The sequence below is a fragment of the Sarcophilus harrisii genome, chromosome 1 (assembly GCF_902635505.1).
Source record: "Sarcophilus harrisii chromosome 1, mSarHar1.11, whole genome shotgun sequence".
In the NCBI taxonomy this organism is placed as follows: Eukaryota; Metazoa; Chordata; class Mammalia; order Dasyuromorphia; family Dasyuridae; genus Sarcophilus; species Sarcophilus harrisii.
In genome coordinates, this window is record NC_045426.1 from 672370307 (window position 1) to 672387057 (window position 16751).

At 40.6% G+C, this 16751-nt stretch overlaps 2 protein-coding genes across 8 annotated transcripts in view; one reads left to right on the forward strand and one right to left on the reverse strand.

Moving 5' to 3' along the window:
* The window catches only part of HNRNPM (heterogeneous nuclear ribonucleoprotein M), a 37915-nt gene extending 37431 nt beyond the window's left edge, over nt 1-484 (forward strand). For all 6 annotated transcript variants that reach the window (XM_012542278.3, XM_012542279.3, XM_031948305.1 and 3 more), the window contains one exon: nt 58-484. In XM_012542278.3, coding sequence (XP_012397732.1) covers nt 58-221 — 164 coding nt within the window. In that variant the 3' untranslated portion in view covers nt 222-484. The remainder of the gene's footprint in view (nt 1-57) is intronic.
* Nucleotides 251-10887, reverse strand: PRAM1 (PML-RARA regulated adaptor molecule 1). Of its 2 annotated transcripts, none has more exons than XM_023496903.2 (10): nt 10550-10887; nt 7620-8139; nt 7182-7287; nt 7025-7089; nt 2538-2598; nt 2318-2426; nt 1945-2107; nt 1830-1863; nt 1666-1700; nt 251-815 (listed from the first exon to the last, which is right to left on the reverse strand). In XM_023496903.2, exons 1-9 carry the CDS (start codon nt 10550-10552, stop codon nt 1667-1669), a joined length of 1095 nt encoding a protein of 364 aa, XP_023352671.1. In that variant the 5' UTR covers nt 10553-10887; the 3' UTR covers nt 251-815; nt 1666. The 2 variants fall into 2 exon arrangements, with proteins under 2 accessions (XP_023352671.1, XP_023352672.1); XM_023496904.2 differs by lacking the exon at nt 251-815 and adding an exon at nt 1321-1513 and having other exon boundaries at nt 10550-10699.
* Between the last annotated feature and the right edge of the window lie 5864 nt (nt 10888-16751).

Consider the following 16751-nt stretch of genomic DNA (forward strand, 5'->3'; position numbering starts at 1 on the left):
TTTGTCATGGGTCTGGTGGTCTGATCCATTTTTGCTCTTTTCTCTTCCTCTGTTCAGGTCATGTGTTGTATGCAGACATCAAGATGGAGAATGGCAAATCCAAGGGTTGTGGCGTGGTTAAGTTTGAGTCCCCAGAGGTGGCAGAGAGAGCCTGCCGGATGATGAATGGGATAAAACTCAGTGGCAGAGAGATTGATGTACGAATTGATAGAAATGCCTAAGCAGTTGCCTTTTTTTTTTTTAACATCAATACCAGACTTCCAAATTTGTATTTTGTTTTCTTGTTAACCATTTTAATTTGTTGGCTGGATGTATAAAGATGTTAAAATTCAGTTGCTTTCTGGGGTGATTTTAATTACTTTTTTAATGACTGGGATTCCATTTGACTGTTTGCATTGAGATTGCAATGTATGCAATTTTTTTTGTAGTTGTGGCATCTTGTTGACATTACGACTTTGATAATAAATACCAGTTACTGAAAGCCTCTTAACCTTGTTGTGAAGTCTGTTAGAAGTGTTCGTTATATTCTGAATCTCTGTCTTTGATATTGAATGATTTGTAATTCATAGTGTACTTGGAGCTGGCTGGGATTGTTAGATCATTTAGATCATTAAAGAGGTAAATAGAGGTTCTGATTATTATCGTTGCCATCAACTTTTTGAAGGTTTCCTGCTAGGACTCCCATCTTTCATCTCTCCCCCTTGTGGTGACTAGACTCACTACTTTTCACTGTCAGTATCTAGAATTTGGGCATCGAATTTTTAGACACGCCTCTTGCCTTTCACACTTACACCCATTCTTCACAGCAACAGTGACTGTAAAAGGCAAAAAGTTGAATTAAGAACCTTATTGGTTGGTCAGGTCACAGTTTAAGTTCTTAGATAGCTATAACTAGCTTCTCCCAATAGGGAACACCTCTTTCCAACTCTACATAGCCAATTTATTTTATAAAACTAGTTCCCTTGAGCAGATTCTTCAAGAAATCAGCCTCTCCCTCTTTCTGGTCTTGGCTTCAACTTTCTTTCGATAGATAAAACTCTTTTTGCTTGTCAACATTCCTTAGAACTGATTGAATGAATGTCCCATCCAGAGTTTCTACAAACTCCTGTTTAAACCAAGTTAGATGTATTTACCTACTAATTCCTTCTATGCTATAGGAGAGTATGAGTGAGATAACCTCTTGAAGTGTAAACTATTCATTCTCCCTTGCTTTTTCCCCTCTCTTCTGACCCAAATCTCTCCCTTCCACATCTCCCTGAAGGGAGAGGTCTAGGAGATGGGAACACAGAAGAAAGGAGAGAGCCACTTGAAGAGGTAATTTAATACAGTCAGTGTTCATGCATGAGAACAGTATAAACTGATGAGTTAAAAGCACATGAAGGAGAAACTTGTAGTTTTCTCTACCCACCACGTAGGAGACTGCCTAGTCCAAGTATTCTCTGCAAAGGAAGATGGGGCTCTACAGCCCTTCAGGTAGGTCAGTAGCTCCAAGTGCTTTTTATCCTAAAATTCCCTTGGGAGATTAGGGCTGGGTCAAAATCTCATCACCAGTCCCCTTTGCTACCCCAAGAGAACAAGGCTGGCTCAACCCAAGCCCTCATGCTGCCTTTCCCCCACAGATTTGGAACTGATAGCAGAAGCAAATCATGGTGGTCATGTACCTACCTTAGAAACTAACGTCGTCATATACTTCTGTCTCCCTGTCAACAAGAGAATGGACCATAAATAGTCAGCAAATGCCAGCCCATCTCTAAATGGGTTTGAGGATAGACAACAACCCTCCCACCACCCACACTTTTTGCCCATGTATCCTCAGCATGATCACTTACAGGGGGAGCAGAGCTCTTCTAGGGATGAAACCATCTGCAAAAAGGGAATGATGGGCTTAATGGGATTACAAGGACAAGTGGCTCACCCATTCCCAGAGCATACTAACCAACTCACATTTTCCACTGACATCTCTGCATAGAATCTGTTCTTTGCTGGTGAATTGGATTACATCCATGATCTCCCCACGTCTGATAGCCAAGTTTCTACCACCTCCACGACGGGTTTTGGCATTAGGGTCAATCATCATCCTTGTCAAGGTCACAATGTCACCTTCAAACTAAGAGCACATAATGGTAGGATAGCTTCAGTCACTTTCTTTTACCCCAAGTTATTCACCCTGAAAGTCTAATGTAAAAAAACCATTTACTGCGATTACAGCTACTCTGATAAATTGTCTCCAGACCCTAAAACCTCATCAGATCCTGTTCATACCTGGGCTAGATTAGACTGAAAAGAGGGTGATGGTGTAGAAATGTTTGGTCCTGACCTTAAATTTCTTCCTGAATTCCCTTTCTGCTTTTTCTTCTTTCTTGTACTGCTTCAGGGGGTTAGAGATTTCCTCTGTGTTAGCCTCTTCTGCAGGTTTCCAACTATTCCTGAAGATGGATAGTTACATTCATAATTGTAACAGGCTACAGATGCCTTGCCCCCCAGACTCCCCATTCAGTTTTCAGACCCCATCCCTGCACCCTGAACCCTTAAGTTACCACAGTTGCCGGCCAGCTTGTTGGAAATCTTTTAGAGTTCTCTCTGCAGCCAGTAGATTATCTGAGAAAGCCAAACAGCCAGGCTGACAAAGGGGACCAAGGTATTGGGCTCTTCTTACCCCCCCCCCCCCCCCCCCCCCCCAACTCTGGGTTCTTCACAGGCTTCCTCCTTGTCCCCAGTATTACAACTTGAATATGCGGTGTCTACATATTATAACAGCAGTCATTTATGGACATAAACTAGGGAGGTTCTGTCTTTCACAGGAACGGCAAGTTGATTCTGGTATTAACAGTAATAATATCTGAGTGAAGTGTCTGGAGGGAGCAAATTAAAAGTGAGACTGGCTTGCCAAAGGTCTGTAGCAATATGGAGGATGATCTCCACAGACTTCAAGAGAGATTCTCTGTAAGGTGAGGATCCTTTAAAACAACTCTTGGTGGATGACACTACTGACTCCCTTATGAGGGAGAGGGTACAATGAATCAGGAGAGAATGCAGAGAAAACGATAGAATGAAGAATGCCTAGAAATCAAATGATTGAAAGCGGATTAGTAAACCCCAAGATTAATCTGTCAATACATTTACTTTAGAGACAGATATGGATTTAGAGACAGTAATGGATAGTGATCCAGACTCAGAAATTTTTAGAGAGATTGCATTTGGATAGTCCTCCCAGGCTGCCTTTAAGAGGACCATATGTGGAGAAACAGAACTCGAGAGGAAGCAGAAGGAGCAGTCTGGGCCCTGCCATCTGAGAATCAGGTAACAGAAAACTAAACAGGGACCCGACATCTATCGGGAGGAACTGTCATGGTGGAAGGACTAGACTACAGTCATCCTTGGCATCAGAAGATGGAGCGAGGCAACAGCAGGTGAGAGCTGCAAAAGCAAAATAGAATGAACTGCCATAGGAGGTAGCAGGTTGCACATGAGTGGTTGGCGAGCCGCTTTTAATGACCACTTGGTGATATGGTCGATGGAATTCTTATTCGGGTGCAGGAGTTTCACCTCAGATTCGAAAGATAGTTTTCCTGGGGACTTACGGAGAGGTGAACTGAGGGAAGTGAATTGAGGATACCTAAGGCCAGAAATAGTTTGGGCACTTGAGACCCAAGACCTAAGGAAATGGATTCTGAAGCTGTACTCTAATCTGTCCTTCACAAAACTGTTCAATTAAGTTCTACAATTAAGTTCAATTAAGTACTACTCTTAACCACATGCAGTAAAATTACTTTTGCTATTCCAGACAACTGGACTGTTCTGATACGCATTGAAAGGAGGTAAAGTGTGTATGTGTGTAAATAGGAGCAGAGCATCATGAAGCACAGGAATAATTCATTTTTATATATAATGTCTGGAAGCTTACAACACACTCATAACCAGAAAGCAAGAGAGGGAAGTTGTGTGTAGCAATATCCCCATATTGTAGATAAGGATAGCAATATCCCCATATTGTAGATAAGGAAAGAGGAGGCACTTAACAGGGTGATTTCAGGTCTAGTTCTCTACACCACAGCATATCAATCCCTTGGAAGGTAGCACTTGGCAGGGAGCCAGTAGTGAGATAGACAATGTAGTAGACCTTCCTGCACCCCTCTTCACAGTCTGCCAGCTAACTAGATCTGAGCCCTCTGGACTAAGACAAGATTCCTCTTTTCCCCCCCTTCCCCCAAAAAAATTTGGAATTTGAGTCCATATCAATATACTGATTGAAACAGAGAAAATGAAAATTAAAGCAAAATTAAGAATTAAAAACATAATTAAACTTGAAAGAATACTGAACGACTATCAGGTGCAATGCAAAGAGCATGAGGTCTAATCAATATTAGAGTTCTAGTTCCAATTACTCCTTTAGGCAAATCATTAACCTTCCTGGCTTCACTTATTTTCTTTATAAATTACTCAGATCATTTCTACTGTTGGGATTCCTAAGAGACCAGACATTTAGACAGAAACCAGGAGCCAAAGACCATTTTCCACTTTGGAAACTGAATTTGGAAAAGTTTGTGGGGGGGGGGTGGTGGTGAGGAGCAGCTGCTCTTTAAAAGGAAGAAGGGAGATTAAGGGCCTCAAAAAGGCCCCTGAATGAACAGTTATAGGAATGCTCCAGTGTCACTGAATTGATATTGATGAGTAGTTCAAAGTTAACCCAAAGCTCTGAGGGAGCTTTTACTATGGATCTCAAAACATCCAACTCCTCCTAATAAGGTAACCCTAGGAAGCCAGAGGAGATTTATGGGGCAGTGAATGAGATTCCTGGCACTGACTTTGAAATCAAATGATGGGAAAGCCTATGTTTGAGAGAAACTCTTCCTAAATAACAGAGGAATTCACATAGTTAATTGAAACTATGAACTATCCCATGGGGGTCACTCAGGATGGAAAGGTCATAGTGAGAGTTCTGATAAAAGGTGATCCACTGGAAAAGGAAGTGGCAAACTACAATATTTTTGCCAAGAAAATCCCATGAATGATAGTAAGATACTAAAAAGTAATATCAAAAAGGGGCAGCTAGATGGTGCAGTGGATAGAGCACCAGCCCTGGAGTCAGGAGACCCTGGGTTCAAACCCAGCCCCAGACAACACTTCTTTGCTTCCTTATGTGGCCCTGGACAAGTCATTACCCCAATTGTCTTGAGCTACCCCACTCCCCAAAATAATGACATCAGAAGATGTCATTCAGGTTGAGAGCCTAATGTGCTACAGTTCTTAGGATCATAAAGAGTCACAAACAACTGAACAAATGGAGAAAACCAGAACTTCCTTTCATCCTCGAGAGCTAAATCCATTTCATGTCACTACTAGGCAAGTGTAATTGTGGGGTTTCACTAGGACAGAAAGTTGCTGACTCTTAAGATTTCAGCTGTCTGGGAAGGGGTCCCACAGATAGAGTCCTTTAATTCTGCAACCTTTACCCGGAAACACAGGAGAGGCAGTGGTAGGAAGCCAAAACTTTCTGTGGTCAACTGTGTGCTAATGAGGAGATGTCGCAAGCTTCACCGAGGACCTCAGGAAAAGGCCAGGAAAGACCCCCCCCCCAAAAAGAAAAAAAAAACAGAAGCAGCTATATTTGGGGTCATTTAAGCACCTCAGACTTGGAAAAGAGATCCAAATTTGTCTCATCTAATCCCCCAGCATGTGCCAGACTCCCCTGGGTCCTCTGGAAGCTAATTCATCCAACTTCTATATTGACCCCCCGCAATGATTGAATACTCACTATATTACAAGGCTGACTTGCACTCAGAGTTGAGATGGTTTTCTGAAGGAGCAGTTGAAGACTGTTGGAGGAGTCACTTGTAAGTGGGGGAAGGGTAGAGCTATCTGTGTCACAAGTGTAATGAGGAAACCCAGGGACAGGCCACAGGGTCAAATGAGGAAGAAAATGGAAATAAGAGATCACAGGGCAATATTAGAACCTCCAAATAAGTCCCCAGAGGCTTATTGAAGGATTAGGATCAATTAAGGACTCTTTTTTTTTTTTTTTTTTTTTTTTTTAAACGATGTTTCCCTTGATCTCTGCAAGAGGCAATATCACATAGACGAAAGATGCTGATTTTGGAATCAGAGGACCTACATTCAAATTCCAGCTCTGAGCCCATTTTACAGGAAGGGAAATGGGATGCAGCTTAGGGTCACAAAGTGGTGAATGGAAACTCAAATTCCAGGAATAAGTGAGTCCCTAAAATCCTGAGAAAAAAAGAATTGAAATGCAGGAAGAATGAGTGGGGGTTCTTTGCTGGAAAGTCCATGAGGTCAAAACTATTTTCATAATTCCAAGGCATTATTTGCCTCCTAAAATATTCCTTTTCCAATGACATATCTGTTTGAAGCTGGATTTTCTTAATTTTGGCTCAAAATAACAGGGCAGCCGAGTGAATGAAGAAACAGAGGAAAATCTTAAACCAGACATTAAAGAAATTTGCAAAAAATATGTAAAGCAATACTATTCCCTTAATTTCCCCCCAAAATTGGCTATTTTTATTTAAAAAGCTATTTATGTTCATGTATAAAATGGATTTATTGTTATTGAAAAGTGAATTCAAATATTCTCAAATTTTAGCAGTTTTAATCTCTAAAACAGTGTCAATAGATTGAGCTCACATAAACAAAAGCTTTTTAGGAGGCCCCCTGAGACCAAAAAATTTGAGAACCACCTAACTAGGTTTTTGTCCCCAGGACCGCAGGTTCAGATCCCATCAATTAATCCAGCTAGGTTAAAAGGGACCTGGCCCTGGGCATGATCAAAGGAGTTAGCCACCTAAAACTCCTCTCTCTAAAACTTACCTCATCTCCAGACCCTGATCTAGTGACTTTGCAGTATGAGGCATCAGTTTCCTTGCTTTTAAAATGGAGGCTGTACCACTCATTGAAAGGGAAGTGCTTCAGAAGTAAGTTAGTATCCTAGAAAGGATTGTAGACTGGAAAATCCACACCACCTCTCCTAAAATTTACAGCCTCATGCTCCACTTCCCTCGTGGATACACACCTCTCCTCTTGGGGCCTGGTGGACAAGGGTTTGGCTCCACATCATCATAGATCTCATCTGGATCCCTGAGGGGAAAGTGGGATTAGAGAAGGCCATAGGACCTTCCCACAGCCTCTCCAAAGTGCCCCCTCCACCCTTCCCAAGTCCCTAGACTTACTGTGGAATGGGAGGGACTGGGGGGCCCAGCCGGCTACTACTGGAAAAGGATCCTGGCTTCTGAAGCGCTGTCACTTGGGTCGCCTTATTCAAGATGGTTTTCTTGCCTGGATAGAGTTATACCAGGACAATTGAAGGCTTTCAGGAGAGTCTGACCCCACAGCTACCCACTGGAGGGAGCCATGCAAATTGTATAATAATGACTTATTTATGAAGATTTGAAATGTTTTTTTCTCCCAGTGGGAAAGACTGGATTTGAATATCATCCCCAATATTAGCTAAGTAACCCCTTTAGGTAAGTCACTTTCTCAACCAGAGAGTGGAACAACTGGGTCCTGGTCATATTGGAGCTCTAAACCCCAATCCTCACCCTCCCCAAACCACCATAATCCAGGTTCTGCATCCTCCTCCAATTTTTCTTGACAATCCAAAAACTCACCTGTAGGTCTTTTGTGTATGATTGCTTTCCTCCTGAATTGTTCTAAGTTCAGGATACCTGGTGGGAGGGGGGGCTTGGGAGGCTGGGGACCAAGAGTCTTCAGAGGGGGCAGAGGTTTCCTGCGGGGGACACTTGGGGCCGGCTCCTTCCTAGGAGTCCTTGAAGAACTCAAGGGGATGGGGTTTGGAGGTGAGGATGCCTTCTTTCCAACATTTCCTGCAATTCTCCATGGTGGCTGCTGGTCTCTGGAAGTCTCCCTGGTCCTGGTTCTGGCTTGAGGGCCTCTTCCTAAATTAGGGTGCCACGTACTAGGTGGGGCCCCTTGTCCTTGCCATGGAGGGCCTTTGTGGTTAGTTGCAGAAGCCCCAGAAGGAGATGAACTCTCAGAAACAGTATGCACACGAGCCAGACATGGCACTTGAGAGCCCTTGGGTAATGGTGGCTTCTTGGGTACCTCACTAAAACCAGTCTGCAGGTCCTGGAACTTAGCTTTAAGATTCTGAAAGTCCTGGTGACTCTCCTGTGAGACACAAAGCATCATAGAATCTCAGAATTCAAAGATGGGTTAGACTTGAGAAGACATCCAGTCCAACCTTGTGTGAACAGGAATCCGTTCTAATTCTTATGGCTGCTTAGCCAGCTGCTTCTCAAAAGCCCCTAAAGGATAGTGGAACTAGTACTTGACAGCACTGTATGGACTGTTTTACTTTGGGACAATTGTGATTGCTAGAAAAAAATTTTTTTGACATCAAACCAAAGTCTGCTTATCTATAAGCACACAGACAAACCAAGATGGTCAGAGATTATGAACATGCAGATAAACATATACAGAGCAATACACACACACAAAGTTGTTCAGCTTCTCCAATTAAAAGTTCTGAATGGTGTCCAGATTACTCTTGTCGAATGATCTCTTAGAAAGTGAGTCTCTGGACTGATCTAGAAATCCCACTGCTGGGCACATGCCCCCAAAAGGGCACTGACACAGAAGCTCCATGAACGTGAGAATATTTATAGCAGTACTTTTTGTAGTAGCATAAATGTGGAAAGAATTTTGATATGTCTATTGGAAGATAGCTAGATCAACTGTAGTATGTGAATAGAAGAATATGACTTGTGAGAAGCAAGACGGAGAAATATAGAAAGATCAATAAGCTGATGATGCTGACTGATGGATCCATAGACAGTGGGTCATAAACAGCATACCCATAAACAGCAATAGACAGTGTTTATAGCAATGTAAATAGAACAGACTTCATAAAGCAATCGGATATGAATGTTGTAAAATCTTGAACAAACTTGGCTCCATAGAAAAGATGAGAAAGTATTTCCATCTTGCCTCCTTTACGGGGTCGGAGACTCCACAGATGTGAAACATATATATCTTCAGATTTTTTTTGATATATTGATCTGTTTTGCTCATTTTTTTCCTCTTCCTCTTTAAATATATATATATATATATATATATATATTTTTTTTTTTTTTTTTTGGTTATAAGAGATGCTCTCTGAGAGGAGGGAATGAAATATGGAGGAAATCTGGGGCAAAGTAAAAACAAAATAATATACTAATAAAATTCTAATTTAAAAAAGGTTTTTTAAAGGGAAGCATGTCAGTTTTCTTTTATACTAAACTGATAAATATTTACTTGAACACTCCTGCCTCTGGAGAAACTGACTTAGGAGATGGGTTGAAGACCCAAACATCTTCAATGCTGTCACAAATATTGCCCTACCCTGTCTCAGTCCCATAAGTGGGGACAAGTCTTTCTGACCTATTTTGCTTGAACAGTCTGTGGGCCCCTGGGGCCCACAGGAAGCCCCCACCCCCTTGGAATTCAATTTTCAGGTCATCACCAGCCAGGCCCGCCCCCCTCCTTCTCCCCCTCCCCCCACTTTAACTATTATTATCCCCTTTCTTATATTCCCCCTTCAACCATGGCCCATATTTCCTTCCCCCCGCCAGATACTGCCTATCTCTCCTCTCCCCACCCAGGTAGCTATAGCATGTTACTAACATAGCCATTGCCCAATGGCATTAAAGAAAAATGAGGGCACCAACGTGCCCTAATTGGGGGTGGGGTTTTGAAGAAACAAAAGCAAGGAGAGCTGGAAAGGGTTGGATGAGAAGTAAGCAAAGTCTTCTATGAAAGCAAGCTCTTTGAGTCCCAGGGCTGATTCTACCACTCTCTCCTGGGAAAACTCATGCCATTTAACATGGGAGCCAAAAAGAAATGGTCCTAGGCCAGGGGAAGAGATTGGTGTCATGGACTGGACAAACACATGAGACCCAGCCTCTGTCATTGTCTCTAGCAGGAGAGGTACCAGGTAAGTCTGGACCCCCAGTGAATAATGACAACAGGTTATCCACTAAGGTCCATTAAGTTTCTTTACCTTGCCTTATTTGATCCCCACAACAACCACTAAGGTCAGTAGTGCACAAAGTCACCCCCATTTTGCAGATGAGAAAACTGAGGCTGAGAGTAGTTAGATATCTCATTCAAAAATACAAAGTTAGGAACTGGAAACAGGTTTTCCTGACTCCAAGTTTTTCTACTGTAGCAGACTGACTTTATCCCACAGTGGCTCTCATTTGGAAGAAAAAACCCAGACTTCTTTGCCTAACTTTTAGGCAACCTTCTCTCCCTCAGTTTACATCTCAAGTTTCATCTCTTTTCCCTATATATCTTGTGATTTCAGCCTTGAGGGAGTCCTTCCTCCCTTCCCTCCACTATATTGCATCCTTTGCCTCCTACTGCTGTTCCTGACTACCCTCCCTAGACACACACATGGGGCCAAGAACCTCTCAGGTTCTCCTGAGCCAAAAGAAATGTTAGTAGAGCTTGAATTTGTTACTTCTGCTTTCTTCAAACATTCCTGTGAGTAAGAATAAGGGGTGGCAGGGAGGGAGGAACAGAAAGAGTCGCTTACCATGGATCTTGAGCTCCGTTGGTGCAGTAGTCGGTAGATTGGAGTGCTCTGCTGGTTTCTGAGACTTACCAACAACTGGGGGGTTGCAGAAATATCTGGGGCTACTTCCAGGAAGTAAACTCTGACAACCAGATGATACGTGTTGGAGCAGTGAGGGGAGGGAAGAGGAAGGAAAGAAGAAAGACCATGAGGTGGGAGGGGGTAGAGACAACCGGGAGGGACCTTCTTGATCTCTACAGGTGCCTCCTCAGCTTCAAGGCCCAGCTCCAATCCGGCTTGTTCCAGGTTCAAGGTGATCTCTGTTGGTTCTACACAACTTCTTTCCTGAACCAGATGTGATTATAGTCTATATGTGAGGGGATGTTTTTTTTTTTTTTTTTTTCTGGGTTGTTCTAATAAGAAGACCTAGAGTAAAAGCTGAGCCCAAGTCTGAGTGCCTCTACTCCTAAATGATAGCTGAAGGGAAGGACTAGTGTTCTGAGTCCTGGAGGCCACACTACACAGGACCTCCTTTTGAATCTTGGGTCTCACCTTCAGATCCATCTACCAAAGGGTCCACTGACCCAGTGGCCAGCATGGCCACTTACTTACTGACCTTCAATTCAATTCAATTTATCAAGTACCTAGTACAGTTATCCTTTCCACATTGATGGGGTTGGGGTATGGTTACCTATGATCTGGAAAATCCAAGTATTTTTGACCCATACTAGAGAAGAAGTCTGATTTTTTTTCTTTTTCTTTTATAAAGTTATTAAAATACCTTATAAAATTTGGGTTGATAGTATACAATACTATACAGCTATTTTATGCATTTCTGAGTTTCTAAACTTTTCTGTTATCTGATAGCCTTTGCATATCATCTGTGGCTTACCCAAAACTCTCCAAAAATTCCCTTTTAATTTTTTATACTAATACACAATATATCAAAACTGCAATGGGGAAAGTTGGAAAGTTGAGATGTGGAAAAGATAATTATGTGCAAAGTACTATCTTAGATGATGGTGGAAACAAAGATTTGAGAAAAGAGAGGATACGTTCAATTTGAGGCTTGCAAAACTTAAATAGCTGGTAGGACCTCTAGGTGATGATGTCCAGCAGGCAGTTAGAGATGCTGTTGGACCTGGAATTTGAGACAAAAGGAGACTAAGGGTATACCACTGACCTAATTAATCACGGATCTCTCCACCTGAGAATCTTTCTACCCAGTAATCAACTGGCCTAAGGAACCCTTGACCCATAGACCCTAGTCTATATATATATATTCTCATCTATTCATCTGACAGACTTTTGTCCTTATAATTAGGCAGCACTGAGTTTCATTTTTGTCATTGTTGATATTTTCATTTACATTGTTGCAATTATTTTGTATAGTTTTCTTGTTTCTCCTTCATTTTGCAACAGAGAACTTCCTAAGAGTTTTCCCATACTTCACTGACTTCATCATTTCTTAGAATGCATTAATATTCTATCATGATTAGCCTATCCATTCTCCAGTCACTAGATCTTTTGTTTCTATTTCATTGATACTATGTGGATGTGCTGTATTAACACGTTAATACTCTTGAGAGTTAAATTCTATCTTTGACTTTTTTATGGCATATCTCTCCTAAGAAGTGGGAACTGTAGTTCAAAGGTTATGAACAGATTAGTGACTTTTTTTAAAAAGCATAATTCAAATTGCTTTTTCTAATAGTTTGACCAATTCACTGCTCTGCCAACAGGGTGTAAGTGTATTTGTCTTTCCAAAACCCTTCTAACATTAACCATTCTCTTGTTGTGATTTTGCCAACTTGCAGGGTATGAAGTAAAATTTCAATTATTTTGATTTGCATTTCTTACATAAATGACTTGGAATGTCTTTCATTTGACTTACAATTTGCAATTCTTTTGAGAATTATTTGCTCGCATATTTTGATTAGAATGTTACTGGAGAATGAATAAAAAAATGAATTTTGTTATATATTTCGTATATTTGTTATATATATATATATGTTATATATGTTATGTATTTTATGAATCAGTTTTATATATGTTAGTTCCCTAAATAACTTTTGATCCTCTCTTTCAGTGTTATGACTTTCATTAATTCATTCAATTCATTCTGCAAGCTTTCATTAAACATTGATTGTGTGCCTGGTATAGGAAATATAATTAAGATAATAGTGCCTGTCCTAGGGTTCTGGAATTAGCAGATAAATATGCACACTCTGCTACAAGTTTGGGGTAGGTTTTTTAAAAAATGAGTGAGGATGTATGTATGTGTATAAATTTTATTTTGTGTGTATACAGTGCCTATACAGGGTTCCTTTGAATCAGTGATTTAATCAGTGTAGGAAATTCCAGGTAATAAAATTCCCTCTACCAATGCAGATCTGTGACTCTTGAGCAATTTGCCTTCCTAGGATATTGCCTAAGGCTAAGTGATTTACCCAACATACATCACAGGGAGCATATACAAAATAAATATGCTATGACAACTGGTGGAAATTAGGAAAAGTCTTGCGTAGGAAGGAGGGCTTCGTTGACACTGTTGTGACCACTACATTGTTCTCTGCAGTGGGGGGATAAGGGGAGGGGAATAAGTATTTATATAGTATCAACTTTGTGCCAAACGTTTTATAAACATTATCTCATTTGACCGTGGAAGCAGGGACTGTTATTATCCCCATTTTACCATTGAGGAAACCAAGGAAAACAGAAGTGAAGTTACTTGCTCAGGGTCACACCACTAGGGAGTGTCTGAGCACATATATAAATATATATATATATATTGCTGAGGCAATTGGGGTTAAATGACTTGCCCAGGGTCACACAAATAGAAAGTGTTGTGTCTGAGACTACATTTGAATTCAGGTCCTCCTGACTTCAGGGCTGGTGCTCTATCCACTGCCCATGTAGCTGCCCCCTGAGGGTATATTTGAACTAGGATCTTCCTAACTCCAAGTCAACTGCTCCATCCACTGTGGTACCACGGAGCAGAAGCAGATGGGTAGAACAGTGCTAGAAGTGTAATGCTGAGCTCCTGAGAAGGGGAGCCTAAATCTCCAGCTGAGGATATCCTGAATCTTTTTGTCTCTGGGAGAGCAGGAACTGGATCTTCCAATCACTAGAGAAGGCACTGATTCACTGAGAATCCCGTCCTAGAAGACCTGGTTAAATCACCCACAGAAGGCTCCCTTTTGTGTTTGATTTTGGATCTGCCATACCATGGTCACTGCTCAGTCCCCATGGCCGAGTGGAGCTTCCTTAATTGAGATCATCCTCATTATTCAAAAGGCTACCTAAGCTCCTGAGAATGGGATTGCAAAACTGTAAAATGTCAGACCTGTGAAAGCACTGTGTTCTGTGTTCCCATTACAAAGTTTGAGTAGATGTTTCCCCTTTCTGTATCCATTTTCCTGTGTGACAGAGCTAGAAGTAGAATCAAGTTTCCTAATTCCTAATCCTATGCCTTGGTGATTCTACAGAGGTTGCCCAAGGAAATTGTCTATATAATATATATATATATTTATATTTATATATATATATATAAAATATATAATAGCTAGCAAATAATAAAATGAGGTCAATGATGGACTTTTAAATACCCTTGGAAAAATGGGTGATCCTAACAAGCAGAAATAAACTCTCATTAATAATAAATGAGAAACTTGTTTTTCCCTTTTTCATCTACTTTTTCTTGTGTAGCATGATAAATGTGAAAATATGTATAGAAGAATTGAACATCTAAGTTATATTGGATTACTTGCTGTCTAGGGGGAAAGGATAGAGTGGAAAGGAAGGAGAAAATTTTGGAACACAAGATTTTGCAAGAGTGAATGTTAAAAACTATTTTGGCATGTATTTTGAAAATAAAAAGCTATTATTTTAAAAAATGAGAAAATGAAGTGGGTTTATTCTAATGAGAGGTTGGGAGAGTGACTGATTTTGTTATTCTTGGACAGAGACCTCACCCAGACCATACTCAGGCAACCCAGACAAAGGGATGTACCTGAATCAATCAGACCACTTATGTAGCTAAACCATGCAATGAGCAGGAATTCAAAATTTTCCCAATTGGGTGAAATCTCACTTAAAATCCAGAGGAATGTTAACCTAATCTCATCAGCTCTGTCCTTCAGAGGTTGCCTAAATAACCTACAAACTGACTTGCCCAAGATCACACAGCTAGTAAATGTCTGAGATTAGATTTGAATTTGTTTCCTGACTGCAGCCCCAGAGCTTCATCCACTAACCTTTCTTTGAGTTTTACTCAGAACTTTAATAGCTCAGAATTCGAGTTCAAGTGATCCACCCAGTCTTTCCTAATAATAGGACTGATTACAAGTGTGTATCACTATACCAATAAAGCACAGATCCAACCAACTCACTCCCCTGCTCAAATAAACTCCAGTGAGTTCCTATAACCTCTCAGATAAAATACAGGCTCCTGTTTGGTACTTAAAATTCTTTACAACCAGACTTCAACCTATCTTTCTTGACTTACATATTACACCTCTTTACATATACTAATTTAATCTTCTTGCCATTCTCATATAAGATACTCAACCTCCATGCCTTTTCACAGGCTGTCTCCCTTGCCTAGAATACCCTCATTCCTCGGATGCCTACTTCTTAGAATCCCTAGTTTTCTTTTTCAGCTCAGACCTCCTTTTTTCCTTCTCTTTCCTGCCCTGGTAATTACCTTGTATTACTGTGCATATGTACGTGATGTGTTCAGAAGTAGCAATTCCTAGTTCCAAATGATATGTTCGGGATAATGATGTGTTGAGGTTGAACACTAAATGATGAGATTGATTGATGTAAGGGTTGGGATTCAGGAAGAATTCAAAATGGTCATTCTCTTTGGCAAAAGGAAAATGTATTTATAAGAAGTGATAGACAAAAATGAAGAGATACAATAAAAATAGAGCTGGGAGAGCATACAGTTAACAAGAAAAGAGGTTTTAACAATTTAATGATGGAAAAGACAAGTTTCCTGGTGGAACTCACAATTAACCCAGAGAAGCGGAATACTCCATGAGGTGGGAATATGCCCTTAACTGACAGGCTACATCTATAATTTAGCATCCCAAAAGAATTAGTTAGTTATAAAAAGGAGAAAGACACCATAAGGCATGTCCTAGTGGATTGACCCTTCAGCAAAGATGGTATAGGCTACGGACAGATTATAGGGGAAATTTAACCTTAGGGGTTTGACATAATTTGGATTTATGGCTAGACATAATAAAGTAGGGCTACCCTCATCCTCCCCAGGTTAAACTGATTCCCCTTAGTGTCTTTCCCCACTTGCCTCTCAGTAAGTATTATGTCAGTACTTCAGGCTTTCTCTGCCAACCTCAAGTACTATCCAAACATTTGTGTGTTGCCTCCTTTGATAGAATGTAAACTTTTGATATTTTCTTGGAACTCACTCAGCCTAGTAGATACTCATTCATTGATTATTGGTTAATCTTTTATCTGATTTGAATAGTCAGGAGAGAGAATTCAACAACCAAGAGACCTGGATCCATAGTCATGGAGGGTAGAAGGGTAAGAGACAGGAGAAGATAGAAAAAAGGATATAGTACTTGGTCAAGAAAAGGGTCGTGAGTTCTGTCAATAAAAAGTTATTATATATATTTAACATCTACTGGTCATCCTGCCATCTGGGGGAGGGGGTGGGGGGTAAGAGGTGAAAAATTGGAAGAAGAGGTTTGGCAATTGTTAATGCTGTAAAGTTACCCATGCATATAACCTGTAAATAAAAGGCTATTAAATAAATAAATAAATAAAGTTATTATAATAAAAAATGATAAAAAAATACAAAAAAAAAGAAAAAAGAAAAGGGTCATGAAGAGGCAGTGTGGTGCCCTGATGTTCTTAGAGCTAAGAAGACCACTCACCTATACCTGGTGAATCTGGTACTTTGCAAATCTTAACATGCTGTGTGTGTGTGTGTGTGTGTGTGTGTGTGTGTGTGTGTATCTGTAAATACTATTTAATTTGATTTGCTGTTATTATCTCCATTTTTATGGATAGAAAAACATATTAAATGATTTACTCAGGATCATTTAGATAAAAAGTGTGTTCTTAATCTAAACACAGCGTGAGAATTCAGGTCTTCCCGATTTCAGGTCTAGCATTCTGCCTCCTGACCGCTGATAAAGCGCGTCTCTTAATGGTAGGTGTAGGTAGGTAGAGCAATGAATAAAGCATTTAT

What these genes read in the sequence shown, in the direction of transcription:
- PRAM1 (XM_023496903.2), bottom strand. An exon ending in CAGAGATGTCAGTGGAAAAT is followed by an intron (nt 1,864 to 1,944) that starts GTGAGTTGGTTA and finishes CCCTTTTTGCAG; the next exon opens with ATGGTTTCATCCCTAGAAGA. An exon ending in AGAAGAGCTCTGCTCCCCCT is followed by an intron (nt 1,701 to 1,829) that starts GTAAGTGATCAT and finishes TCTTGTTGACAG; the next exon opens with GGAGACAGAAGTATATGACG.